The 14,114-nt window shown below is 31.7% G+C and overlaps 1 protein-coding gene across 5 annotated transcripts in view; it reads left to right on the forward strand.

Annotated features, from left to right (window-relative positions):
• LOC112685542 (NAD kinase-like) overlaps positions 1–14,114 on the forward strand; it is a 97,434-nt gene that overhangs the window by 56,644 nt on the left and 26,676 nt on the right. The window contains exon 1 of one of the 5 annotated variants that reach the window (XM_025557463.1): positions 7,313–7,579. The exons of 3 other annotated variants lie outside the window; for them this stretch is intronic. In XM_025557463.1, coding sequence (XP_025413248.1) covers positions 7,491–7,579 — 89 coding nt within the window. In that variant the 5' untranslated portion in view covers positions 7,313–7,490. Of the gene's footprint in view, positions 1–7,312; positions 7,580–7,885; positions 8,266–14,114 lie in introns of those variants that run through there. One more of the 5 variants, XM_025557466.1, reaches the window with a different exon arrangement.

The raw sequence follows: 14,114 nt of genomic DNA on the forward strand, positions 1-14,114 counted from the left end.
CTTTAAAAATATGTAATATTCCATCAAATTAAGCTAAACCTAATATTAATTTGTAATTTTTCAATTTGACATTTTAAATCACGTTATTAATGACATCTTTTAATAATGTTATCATCGGTTTCCATAAGGGTAGAACACGATTGCGTACATTTGTCCATTTTGGCAACACGATTGCGTATGAAATTATATGCAACGTTGTCAGATTTACTAATTTCACTGTATTATCCCAGTGTGCAAAATACAGTGTATGAGACGTCACATGAACGTTTTATTATGTGATGCGTGGTTAATATTTAAAGCCTAGTAACGTACAAGTGACTTTCCCTAGACCCTTTATGACAAGTTATTTGACCTAAGCCATACGCCGTTACAATATAACTCGCATTTGATATTATCAAATGCGATCTATGTTTAGTTTACCATGCGAATATTGCAGTATTTCGTAACTCTTATTATACATCACAAAATTGACTTCCATGTTTAATGTTAAAAATTAAATTCCATTTAACTTTCCAAATTATGTTTTGCTTAACAATACTATTCAACGTTAGTTATATAACTATAAGGTTTTTGGGAACTTCTAAGTTTAAACTTTGGCATTTGGTAGTATTGTTAATAATGCATAAATAGTTAAGAATTAAAATTATAAATAGATACAAAAGGTTAAAACACATTCATTCAACTCAGTGGCGCACACAGGATTTTTTTTCGGGGGGGGGGGTCAAGGTAAAAATATAATATATTTTACAATCAACAAAATTACGCAAATCCTTTATATATTTTGACTCAAATAATAGCATTGATAATAGAATAGACTATTCTATAATCAATGATACTAGATATTCAATACTAGCTCTTCATATTTCAAATTTGTAAAATTTGTAAATTTTAACCTAGACATCGGAGAAAATTTCGGGAGGGGGTACAACCCCTTAACCCCCGCGTGCGCATTGATTCAGATTATGCTTCCAATGAAAGTTTATTTATCTAGAGCATATACACATACACAATACAAATACAAATATAATTATAATTTACATAATTATAAATTATTGTATTTATAAATACGTAACAAATTTGTAATAACAATAATATTCATGATAAATAACTATTATTTAGACATAATTCATAGTAAGACATATCTATATATTGTTTTTTTTTTCATTTTATAATTAATTTATAACTTATTATACTCATTATGATTTAAAATATCTCATTATGTAATATTTTAATATTACATTTGAAACCAACTAAAATTTTAAAATAAATTATATATTTATACATAGACATAAAATATGTATGATTTTTAATAAGCAAAAAAATTAATAGTTTGTTTTTAAATAAAAACGTGATTATTTCTTACACAAAAACGAAGTTTACTAATATTCGAGGTATAAACCAATAAACACTTCAAATGTAATAAAACCTTATTTAAAATAATTAAAAATCAAATATAATTTTATTCATGTAGTGTTATAATGAATGCAATAAATAATATAGCTAATATAGCTAATATAGCTAATATAGTTTTATTGTTGGATATAGAAATAAAAAAACATTTCAAATTAATTTCATCTAAAGGTATTAAATAATAAGATGATACTTTTGAAATATTTACATAAAAATATCCTACCTCAGTAGACTTAATTGGGGAATCAAATATTGCATAACATTAATGAAATTTACTAACTTCTAACATTATATTAGAGTTGGGATATTTAATAATTTTTTTATTGAAATAACATCACTTGAATTTAACAAAAATGTAATTATATAATTAATTATAATAACCTATTAAACAATTGTAAATTATAAAAGTATTTAAAAGTATGATGAGTTCTTGCTTCTTGGGCGTTTGACTCTAAACAGATCGTCAAAATGAATAAACATATAAACACAATATGAATATAAATCATACGGATACCAATTCGCCTGTGACTTAAATGTGAGGTCTATAAACATTTTTATAGTGTTGTACGTTTTAGATAAAATAAACCTACAATAGTATCTATATGTAATACTGGTGGGAAAACCCAATGTTATATTATTTATTATTATTTCTGTAGTTTAAGCTATATATATATATTATAATAACGTCATGATAATCATATAATAGTATATAATAATATAATATATAATAAATAGTTAATGATACTGCTCGTCTACACATTAAAATGCCATGTGCCAATAGATACAAAATATCATAAACATATTGCGTATATATGTGTATAATACTATAATGTACATGTATATTGAATAATATAATAAGTTACATTTGATACCTTCCTATAACTTTATATGGAAGTAAATTATTTATGTACCATTAAAATCTCAACAGTAATGTTAAATACAAATCATTTAACTCACAAGTAACATTTAAATAAGAATGAAGTTCCATGTCATGTCAACACTAAACGTTGCATGCAAATTAATTTAGTAAGGTATTCACAGAATTAATTTTTAGTTGCTTTGATATAACTTCACCAATACGTAACATTTGTTACAATGAGAAATTAAATTTTGAACTCAAAATCTACGTGACAGTGAAATATGTGTCACGCATTTGAACACTGAAATATCTACTTCTACATATATATATATATATATATATATGTATACTAAATACATATACTAACAGTGCTATAATAATTTATAAAAAAAATTAATAATAAAATAATAAATAAAATTAAGTTAACTAAATAAAAGAAAAGTAATTAATAAATAAATAAAATCAACATATTTTATTTGAATAAAATTATTGTTAATAAATTATTTGAAAATGCTTAAATTTGGATTCCCTGACATCTATAACTTGCTACTTTTACTGAAACTCGAAAAATACCGTATAATATAACGGAAATTACGAAATTTTGTTTTATCTGATATATTTGATATCATTAACAATAAACATAGCTAATAAAAGGGGTTAAATACAAAGTATTTATTAACTTTTTCAAGTTCACACTCGTATAGGCATGTGGTAAACACCAATACCGGTATGAAAATTGGCATTAACGCTTAAAATTTCGTTCGCAATCGTGTAGTTAAAAATCTTGTAAAATCGTACGGAATCCTGTAGCTTAAAATGGTATCGTCGATAACGAATGTACGCAATCGTGTTTTACTCTTCTATAAGCACACGTTGTGTTTTATCTAAGACTACCCGTGTCCGAATTGATAAATTTATAAAAACAAAACTGTTTGATTGAATAACAGTTGGTATTCTTGTTTAATACCCTTAGTCAGCTGAAAAAAAAAATTGAAGACTTGGGACAAAAGTACAATTTTTAAGCATATTCGTTTGAAATGTTCCGCTTTTTCACTTAACCTTCTTCACGATCAATGCCCCGGCGTGTTCATCGTCATTCGGCAAACCTTTGATCAACAATTTCACACCGATATTCACCTAAATACGTGAAATGTTAAATCCAGTCAAATCTGGACAAGTTTACAATGAATAAATTAGAAAACTTGCCTGATTCGGCATGGCGACATGTTCAAAAGCATATTTTCTTTCTCCGCTCTTATTGAAACGACACCACTTTTCATGTATTTAACGATGTATTTTTCGATGTATTTAAACACGTAACACTGTACAATACTTACATATTCGTGATTAACGATTTTTTTTTTTTATATGAATAAACTTCGTTCTAACGCATTAGAATAAATTAAAGTATACCAATGTACGTTAATATTTAAATTAGACTCGTGTAATTAATAATTACATACAGTACGACTCGCCGCCGTATATTTTCCCATACTTCTTTTCGGCGTTATATAGAGCTATATAATTGATTTGACGAATATTGTAATGGGTGTAATGCAGTGGCGTAACCAGAACTTTTAATGCCCGTGGCAAAATAATCCAATCGGGCCCTTAGTTTTATAAATTTGGAAGAACGAGATATGAGGAATATCCTTCAAAAACTAACCACCTATACAATTCTACCCTTTAAGGCTACAAACAATAAAAAACATGTTTAGTGTAATATTATTTTTATAGTAAAATTTTACTAAACATTTTTTGGTTTAAAAAATATATACAAAGCAATACAAAATTTAAATATTCAAAATTTCTTGCTTTTGCTTCGGCAAACATATCGATTAAATCTTCAAAGTCAACTTCTCGGGCTGTTTCTTATTCGATTGAAATTAATGCCAGGCCACTTAAACGATCTTGTATCATTTTACTCTTTAAATATCTTTTAATAATTTTTAGTTTCCAAAATGACCGTTCCGCGCTTGCACATGTAACAGGAATTGTCAAAAATAATAAAAGAGTAGTACATACTTCTAGGAAACTGGCTGTTAAAGAATGATTTTTCACCATTAAAAGTTGAGCAAGATCTCTAGTTGAATTAAGTTGATTTATTTGATTTTTAAGAGTTGATCTTACAGCTAAAATTTCACTTGTAAATGTTTTTGATATGCCTTTATCATATTTGTTTACCAACTTTGTAGCTTCATTTAAAAGCTCTAAAGCTGTTGCTGATGTAAGAAAAGATGGTTGTAAACATGTGAAATTTAGCATTAATTCATGAAAACTTGAAAAACGTTTACTTATTTGATTTATTAATATATCCAACGTTCTATTAAAAATAGTTACACGAAATAAGCTTTCTGAACAAGTTAAACGCATATCAGTACATAGTTCATCGAAATATCTTTTTACTACTTTACGACGTTTATTTTGAAACTCTGTAGAGATAGACCAACTTTTAGCAACTATACTTGCTTCTTCCAAGAGATCATTAAAATTACATCTATATTCTTTTAATTGTTCATAACAGTAGTTTAATAAATTAGATGCATTATCTAAATCAAATGACTTTGACTGGAGAATTTTAGAAGTTAGGTTTATAATTTGTAAAATTTTACATTGAAAAACTAAAGTGCAAATAAGATTATGATTTTCAATTTGTTTTTTAATCCCATCTGCTTCATTTCGCTCATCTAACTTAGAGTTGCAAAGTATAACTTTTGTTAAAGCTTTTTGAATTTCAACAAATCTAATTTTAAGCGCAAAAACTGATTCATAATGACCAGCCCAAACGACACGTCATTGACTAATAACAAAATAAAATATAAATTAAAAGAACATCAAGTAACAACGACTAAACGACGGTCACTTTTTTCTAGAATAGTTCTAATCTGATCTAGTATCTAAATATAAATGTTACGTTCGGTTTCATAGACAAGCGATTGCGATACGCTTCATTGTTATTTTCATTTTACAAATAACAATATCATTAAATGTATAATAATATTAATATCGACAATGTCGACGGACTGGTAAATAAAATAATTTATAAACATAATCGTGATCAGTTATTAAATTTATTTTATTTTACAAAAATATACATATATTTTTAAACAGAATCGTATTTATAAATTTCACTATTATGATGATTTGTTTTTGAATGTACTATTTTTTTCTTGAAGGGCCCTCTAGAGTCGTGGGCCCGTGGCCCATTGCCCGTCATGCCATCCTATCGTTACGCCACTGGTGTAATGGAAAAACATAGGCCACCCAACAATTTTTATTTTAACTATAGTCGTATAAAAACAATTGTTTCGTGTAATGATATTTTGCTTTAAGACGTATTTGAATAAATAATTCTTTAGACCAGTGTACCTAATCCTTGTGCTGAAGAGGCCCGTAAAAATATTTTGAATTGAGTTGATCACTCTCCAGTTTTTTTTTCAAAAAAAAAAAAAACTTATTACGCTTTAATATAATAGCAATAATAATAATATTATTATAAGGAATTATATCATATACATTAACGCAATACTGCCAAATTTAATTTTGATAAATATAGTTATATTTTTATCACCAAGATATTTTTCGTGACGTTAGTTTACGAACAGTGATACCTCAAAAATATTTAGCAACCCATTGGTTGGTAAACGCTACCTTAGACGATAATATAATGATTTACACATAAAAAAAAACCGTGGGACGTGATACGAACACTTTCGATTTTGAAAAAAAATCATTATTTTCGGGCGAACGCGCATTGTTTTATACATATATTCATGATAATATACTGTGTTGCGTGCGCGCGCGACCTATATATTATACTTGTGTTATATTTTATAACCGAGGGCCTTGTTGAATGTAGAGTGATGCTGGCTGACCGCGAACCGTACCAGCAAACGTTGCAGTTAACAGTCTCTCAAGGACACGTTTCTAACATCTCCGCCCGTTTCCCCACCGCGTTCATAGTGTCGTGTACCCGCGTACTCCGAATTATCCACGGACAAACGTACGTACATATACACGTTTAGACATATTTTTGGATTGCCAACGATTCCCGTCGCGTACCATATAACTTTTGCAGTATAATGCGTTATCCGTAATTAACTACATTTCCGTGTATACCTACCGCGATCGTGCTTTGGACTTTTCGAAGGGTCGATAATATCCATTGATCCTGAAAACCTTGGCACACAGAACAATAACGAAAGCGTTTAGTCTTACTTTTGGAATTTCGGAAACGCTCTATTCGTGTAAATATATTAAGTCAGAATTAAACGTATGACTTTATAATTACATTGTAATTGAAATAGAACATTAAATAATTATTTCGATAAAATTATTCAGGTACAAAGCGTGACTAAACTTTATTGTCCCTCGCTGCATATTCGACGTATACATCCTACGATTGAAACCACTGCCGTACATAAAATACATTTTTACAAATATCAACAGACGATAAAAATGATTCCAGGACTTTAGATAGCAATGCGTATTATAGCGATATAAATCGTACGAAGGGGTTCTGGTATGGTTGGGTATTCTTGGCTTAAACGGTTTGTGCGTCCAAACTGTCTACGAAAATAAATTTTACGATTCTGTCTCGTGGCGGTGATGATCGGAGAGGTTGCCGGCTTCCTATTAGATACACGTCTCATGTTTAAAACTAATTTCGGAAGAAAAAGAGAGAAAGAGAGAGGGAAATCAAATATTTTCGACCACCCGAGGGGGTTAGAAGCACAGTGGAAGGGAGGAGAGGCCTGGGGCAGCGTGAAAGGTTCTCCGGGGTTCGAATTTTCTCTGGCAAGGACACCCGGGTCCGGGAAGCGGTGGTGAGGACGGAGACGATTAAATGCGAACGAATGACTCTCGTCGCGTCGTCCGGTGCTCGTGTCTCACCGTGACTGATGGGACGCGTGTCGCGCCGGACAATATAATGCGGTAACAATTCGCTTGTAATTCAATGCAGCGCAGCGGGGACGGCGCGGTGCGCACACGCCGTAACCGACTCTCGTAACTTCGTTGCCTCGCGTCCGTCATCGCGTACGCACGTTCGCTACCGGGTCGCGGTCGGCGTACAGTGTAACGATATCATATACATATATACGGATGATAATAATAATAATAATAATACTTAAAATAGTCATCGGGCTGTAGGCTATAATTCGCGCGGAAAATAAGGAAAACCGATTGCTGAACGCCGATCGACATCGTAATCGTCATCGTGATGGACAAGAAGGAACGACGTCCGTCGAGCTGCTGCACCGCGTCAACGGACCACCGCGGTGGCCGTGGATTCAGCCCGTCGGAGAGAAGGTCAGTTTGGCGTTCCGCGCGCGCGTCGCGTCCAAATAATAACGTAAAATTTAAAACGCAACGCGTTCGACATCGTAATAACAGTACTATTACGATATCGAACGCGTCGCGTTTTAAATTTTACAGGTACGTGCATACTCCGTACGTATTATTTACGTACCGCGATACACGCGACCGTCTCCACCCCGGGCGCACCGCCGCCGTTGCGCAAACCCGAAGGTCTTTTGGAACGATGCGATTACGCAACGCCGTCATCGAGAGCCTGCCGATCGTAATGTCGTGTTAGTAATGCAGTACCGTGAAAAACTGCGAGCCCGACGAAACGTCACCGCGTGACCGAGAATAGAGATAACAATGTATCGTGTGCATGCAGTGCAGTGGTGTGATATGTAATAATAATAATACAGTGTTTCTGTTCGGGGTTTTTTTTTATTTATTTTTTATCCGCACGTACACGTTCACACGCGTGCACGCGCGCGCGTGCGGCCGCAATGTCAGTTATCCTTAATAACAGTAAACAATAATAATATTTGTCATCGTCGCCGTTCTCGCGAGTCATCCTGATACAGTAGCCGCGTGGATCTGGCAACTGCCGCGTGTTATCCATACAGCCTGTTTATACAATGGACCGTTGCTTGGAAAAAATAAAATAAAATGTTCCGGCTGCCGTCCACACGTAGGATAAGGTATTGTGATCCATCGCCCAAGTTCGGTAATTCGATTTCCGATGTCCATCCCATTTATCTGCGTACAGCAGCAATGCTATTTATTAGGATCTAATGTTTATGGATATAGTTCAATATTACGATGGTTTGTGATCGTGATGACTGTAAAAATGTATAGGAAAATAAATGCAAGACCGATGAGTATAAGAAATTTGTTCTATAACAACTCTGTAAGAAACGATAACATATGGTATATCGTGTTCGGAAAAATCGATTTTTGGAAAAAGATATACAGACAAGTAAAATTAAGGGAAATATTTGTAGGACATACATAGGTGCTGCAAGGAGGGCACTTGCACCCCTCTAGAATAAAAAAAAAAGAATGCAATTTAATTTTATAAAAATAAATACCAGAACAGAATATCAAGTACGTAATAAATTAAAATGTGCTAAATTTTCTTTATGATTAATTTTATCGATAATGTATTCGTATGTCCAAATTTCCTTGTGTCCTTAACTTTTAACCCACAATATTTCACGTCACGAATAATATTGAAGAATTACTCATCTTCACTTATAAAATATATTAGGTACCAATGAGAATTTAGTTTCAGTTCTAAAAAAACACTGTTTTACGGATAGTATAAACTTTTAAATCTGATACACTAAGAAATACGACTGACCCTCATCTACGCTTATCATTTATAATAACACTTATTTCTGCGATCAAACTTCTGCTAAATAATATTAACTACAGTTAACTAATGCTATATAATTATAACTATAATTAACTGTAGTTAAATTCAATTATAAGGTAAAATTATTTATTTAATGTAACTTAACATATCATAAAACTAATTGTTATGATCAAACTACAACTAACTAATATTAACTGTATAACTAACTATATCTAAATTTTTCTAACTATATTTAATTACTTCTGAATAAATCATGCACTTAATTACTACAGTAAAACCCCGTTAAGACGTTCCCGATAAATACGCAACGTACGCATAATACGCTCTCTTTTCTTTTTTTCTTAATACATCGATAAAATTTTACAATTTGAATATAATGCAATCAATATCTTGATTGAGACAGGCACTTACTACGACTGATGACTCCGAAATATGCTTTTATACTTAGGTAGGATGGAAATATTCTTATTAAATAATTATAGAACAAACTCATTGAAACGACAAACTACTACCACTATTTTAAAAAATAATTCATAGATTGTATACTTAATATAAAGCCATTACCACTTTTTTTTTTCAAAAAATAGTGCATAGTATGAATAATATAACTAACCTAACATAATATGTATATGTAATTTAATATAATAACCTTGTAAGTTGAAAATGTATACATAAATTTAATAAAAATTAATATGTATGCATCATTCTATATTTATGTATTAAATTTTATATTCTTTTTATGTAATTAATAAGATGCTATACCATAAACTTTTATTTTTAATTTATTCTATCTAATATTGCGTTTAAATTACTTTAAAATTGTATCAGGAGGGATTCCGCATAACACGCTTAAATACGTAATATGTTATTATTTGTAATATTTGTATTTATTTTGCTTTTTAAAATTATATTTTTTTTTAATTATTCATATTATATGGCTGTAACGAATTAAGTATTTTACCCAGGCGCAGTTTACATGTCACCTTTTTATACTTGATAAAAACTGGGGCGCAGTTTACACGTGTGATTTTGTGTTTACCTGTATTTTGGGCGCAGTTTTCAATCGCTGATTTTGAAACGACGAATATGTGAACGACAAAATGATAGGAAACATTGTCGTATACGGGTAATACTAGAACACCGCAGACGGCTTTTCGTAATACAAATTATCGTTTCAGTGGCCGATTTTTTATTTTTTCATAGTGAATGCAATTCTCCTAAAAATCATTCTTAATTTATGACTTTGGGGTAAAACTAATTTAATAGGTTTAAATTTTCAGAAAAATCAGTTGTGTCATGTGAAAGTATTATGTTCACCCCTTAGAAAGATATAAGCTCCTTAACCCACTTTATAAATATCCATGATAATATTCAGCAATAAAATAAATGCTATTTTTCTAATAAATTTGTTTTTTATTGCCATATAAAACCTATATAATGTACATAATAATTTTAAAAGTATAAACAATACAAATATACAATAGGTAATATATATTTTTTCTTAATTCACCACAGCAATTTAATTTTTTAATTTATATGATTAGAATTTATATTGACCAGTTTTCTTACAGCATTCTAATTTTTTTTTCTAGCAAATTCATTAACAACTAGGTCAATCTTTTTAGTGTAGACTCAATCATTAAATAGCGCATATAATTTTTTAACCTGATTGAGGTCAAAAATGACCTTTCAGCGGTTACAGTAGAAACTGGAATCGCAGCAAATATTTGTAAGAGGATTTTTATGCATGGATACAAATTTTTATTCAATATTCAATTCATTATTATATTATATATTATACACTATTATATGTATATAATTTGGAATATATAAAAAACCATTCAATATGTGGAACGGTGAATGCTTCAGACCACTATTATCCCCCCTCTCACCCCTAAATCCACCACGGATTCGTTTTATCGTGATGGTTCTTGTATATAGGTACTTGATAATATATACCAATAAGGGTCGTGAGAGGGATGTTTAGAGTTGCACTTCTCCAGGATTTTTTATTACTTTCATATATCGTTTATTACGTCCACCATATCCACCAAAAGTAACAATTAATATTAATAATGTATAATAATTAATAATAATACATTGGTACTTATAATATATAAGCATTATAATTATTGGTGTAAAAAAAAAAATACTGATATTCCTCAAAAAAACTTAATGTGTCGTCTTTGGTATTCAATGTGTCATCTCTGGTATTCGATGATCAAAGTCGTTTCCGGTTATCATTCGAGTCACGTCTGGTTAATCAAATATCGCATTCGGTGTTTAATGTCATGTCCGATTTGTAATTTCGCATTCGGCGGAGACTAGTCTGCCGGGGCGGCCACTCGGATGACCACCGAAAGTCGAAGCTCACCACGTCCGTGGCCTTGCACCCTTGTCTGGCCACGACCTCAGTGGACCACGTTGCCACGGACCGGATGCTGACGTTCTCGTCACCGGTGACCGCGATGTTGGTCAAGAGGTAGATCGAAGCCTTTACCGTGTCCGATGTTATTACGGGTATGTCGTTCCCCGGTCGGATCTCGAACTCGGCCGCCCAAGTGATTGGCATGTCGATCTGGTGCGTCGCAAACCAGTCCGGAAGAGCGAGCACCACCATTTCGGACGTGAGCTCGACCGTTTTGTTGATCTCGGTGTTAATGGACGCGCAGCGCGTCTCGACTGCCTGGGTTACTAACTGGGTGACTAACCTGAGGGACTGGGGCCGGCACGGGTGGATAGCCGTTAGCGATCGCATCTGCCCTCATGCAACGTTTGTGTGCAAACGTCCGTCTGCAAACTACAAAACGCACATACGGTACACGGTCATAAAAAAAAAAACACGGTGTAATGCGCGTGATAGTATAACTAACTACATTTTTAAGATAAACAGAAAACCTTCGTCTTGTATCGTCAACAAAAATTAAATAAAAAGAAATATAAAAATTTAATAATTTGGTCGATCGATGTAAACTGAAAATCTTAATTTTTTTTCCTACTCTGTTCGCTTCGTAAATGAAAATGATCAGGTTGTTTAAGTGATTAATATTTTTATGATTTTTTTTCGAGACGAATACAATTTTTGTTTAAATCGAAAAACAAAACGCTTGTAAATGTACTTGGGAATATTTTACGTTTTAATAACATGATTTATGTCTTAACTACCGACGATAAAATATTATGTTGTTCTACCAATTATCATGAAATTAGTCTAGCCGAACCGATTCTATAGCACCTCACCGCTTAACAATTTAGCTTGATTAGGGAAAATTTTAAGCTACCACTTTCCTGTGCGCATACATATGAAGGTGAAATCCGTACGATGTCCTCTATCGCAATAGTAACGGCGCATTTTGATGTTGACAAAAACATTTTAAACAGCGGTTTGAGGAGTCTCAAATAGAATATATGTTATATTTTATAAGAAAAATGGCAAACACTGATCATATATGCAGCGTTGATATAGCAAAAACGCTCGATTGTAATACTGATATGAGTGATAGCCCTCAATTTAATATTTAGGATTTTGTATTCAAAGAGTTATGAACGAGAAACAGCAATACCACGTTCTACTGAAGGTACACAATAAATAATTTTTACTTGTGCATTTTGCCATCTTCTTGCCGAACCAATTTTGGCGTCCACACATGTGGCACTCATGGCACCACCTTCTCCTCCATTCCACTTCCAAATAATCTCCGAAATTGTGATGACAATCCATTCTGTGCGGAATGGAAACGGCATTAGCTTTACTATAACTTTTCGCATGCAAAACCCGTTAATAATACTTACCTCGAAGTTATATTTTTCATTTTGTACTGTATATTGTACTGTACAATACTATATAAAATGCAGAGATGAAATATAATCAGTACAAGATGTCAAGTTAGACTAATGGGTCTATCTGTTTATTGTTAACAAGACGAGTTTTAAAAAACAACTAGGTAACAAACGCAATGATGTTTGTACCAGTACATATATATACATAAATATTATTATTATATTATTTATTGTAACTGTTTTTCAATAAAAACAGTTTTTGGTTAATTGTGCACGAATTAAATATGCAGAGCAAATATGAATATCGTTGTTTGGTGCGCAGTGGAGGGAAGTGCAGGGATTATATATTTATGTAACATTCTAGTTAATGCCAAATGAACCTCCATAGATATTTTCTATAAAACTGTTTTTTCTGGGTTAAAAATTAACTGGATGACCATTACAGAAAATAAAAAAGTGACATGTAATGAATCAAGAATAAGTAAGAAGGAGAAGAATTATGGAGAATTAATTATAAGAATTATAATTAAGAATTATATCCCCCAAAAAAAACTTCCAAAAAGTAAAAAAATGTCAAGTTCAAAATTAAAAATATTTTATCCTTAAAACGAAAAAACACCTGTTCAAAAAATGCTCTGATATCAACATTAACCAAGCTTATAATTTACAAAAAACTTCAACCAATTTCCTAACTTTTCTTGTTTCTCCTTATAAATATTATCTTTGTATCTATTTGGTTTAAGAGATAGTAGGCTATATTGATACCCGCACTTCCTCCACAATATCAACAACAGCGACAGCGAAACCGGTGGCCGAAACGTTATATTAATTTGTTCCACACGTGAACCTTCCACAAGCAGAGCCGCCTTTAACGGGGGGGGGGGGCATGGTGGGGCAATTGTTCCGGGGTAGCAAATATTATGATGTTTGATGGGGTGGCAAATTGTTGAGGATCAACATGAAATAGAAAATACATTATTATAATTTTTCTTGTATAACTGTATAACTATAATACATATTATTTAGTTCATAAATATCACGAAAAATCCGTAGACTACTACCGTTGCATGTTACAAGGCGATAATAATTAATAACTTGTTCTAGCAGATTATATTTTGTCACATTTGGTAATTTTTTAAATTTATATGTGAGGTAACATTAATAATTATAAAATTTAAACATAAGTAATAATGTGCTATTTAAAATATACACAATATAGATATTAGTAATTTGTAAAGTTATTGCTCTTGCATAGTACACTTTCTATCCTACCCCTTAATACGCTATAGTTAGTATACTAACTGTAATTAATAGTGTAGTGTAAATAATTTTGAATTGTAATTTTCTTAAGGGTGGCATATTTTAATTTGCCCCGGGGCGGTTACATAGCTT

This window comes from Sipha flava, unplaced genomic scaffold, assembly GCF_003268045.1.
Source record: "Sipha flava isolate LNK unplaced genomic scaffold, YSA_version1 281_pilon_pilon, whole genome shotgun sequence".
Taxonomy (NCBI): domain Eukaryota; kingdom Metazoa; phylum Arthropoda; class Insecta; order Hemiptera; family Aphididae; genus Sipha; species Sipha flava.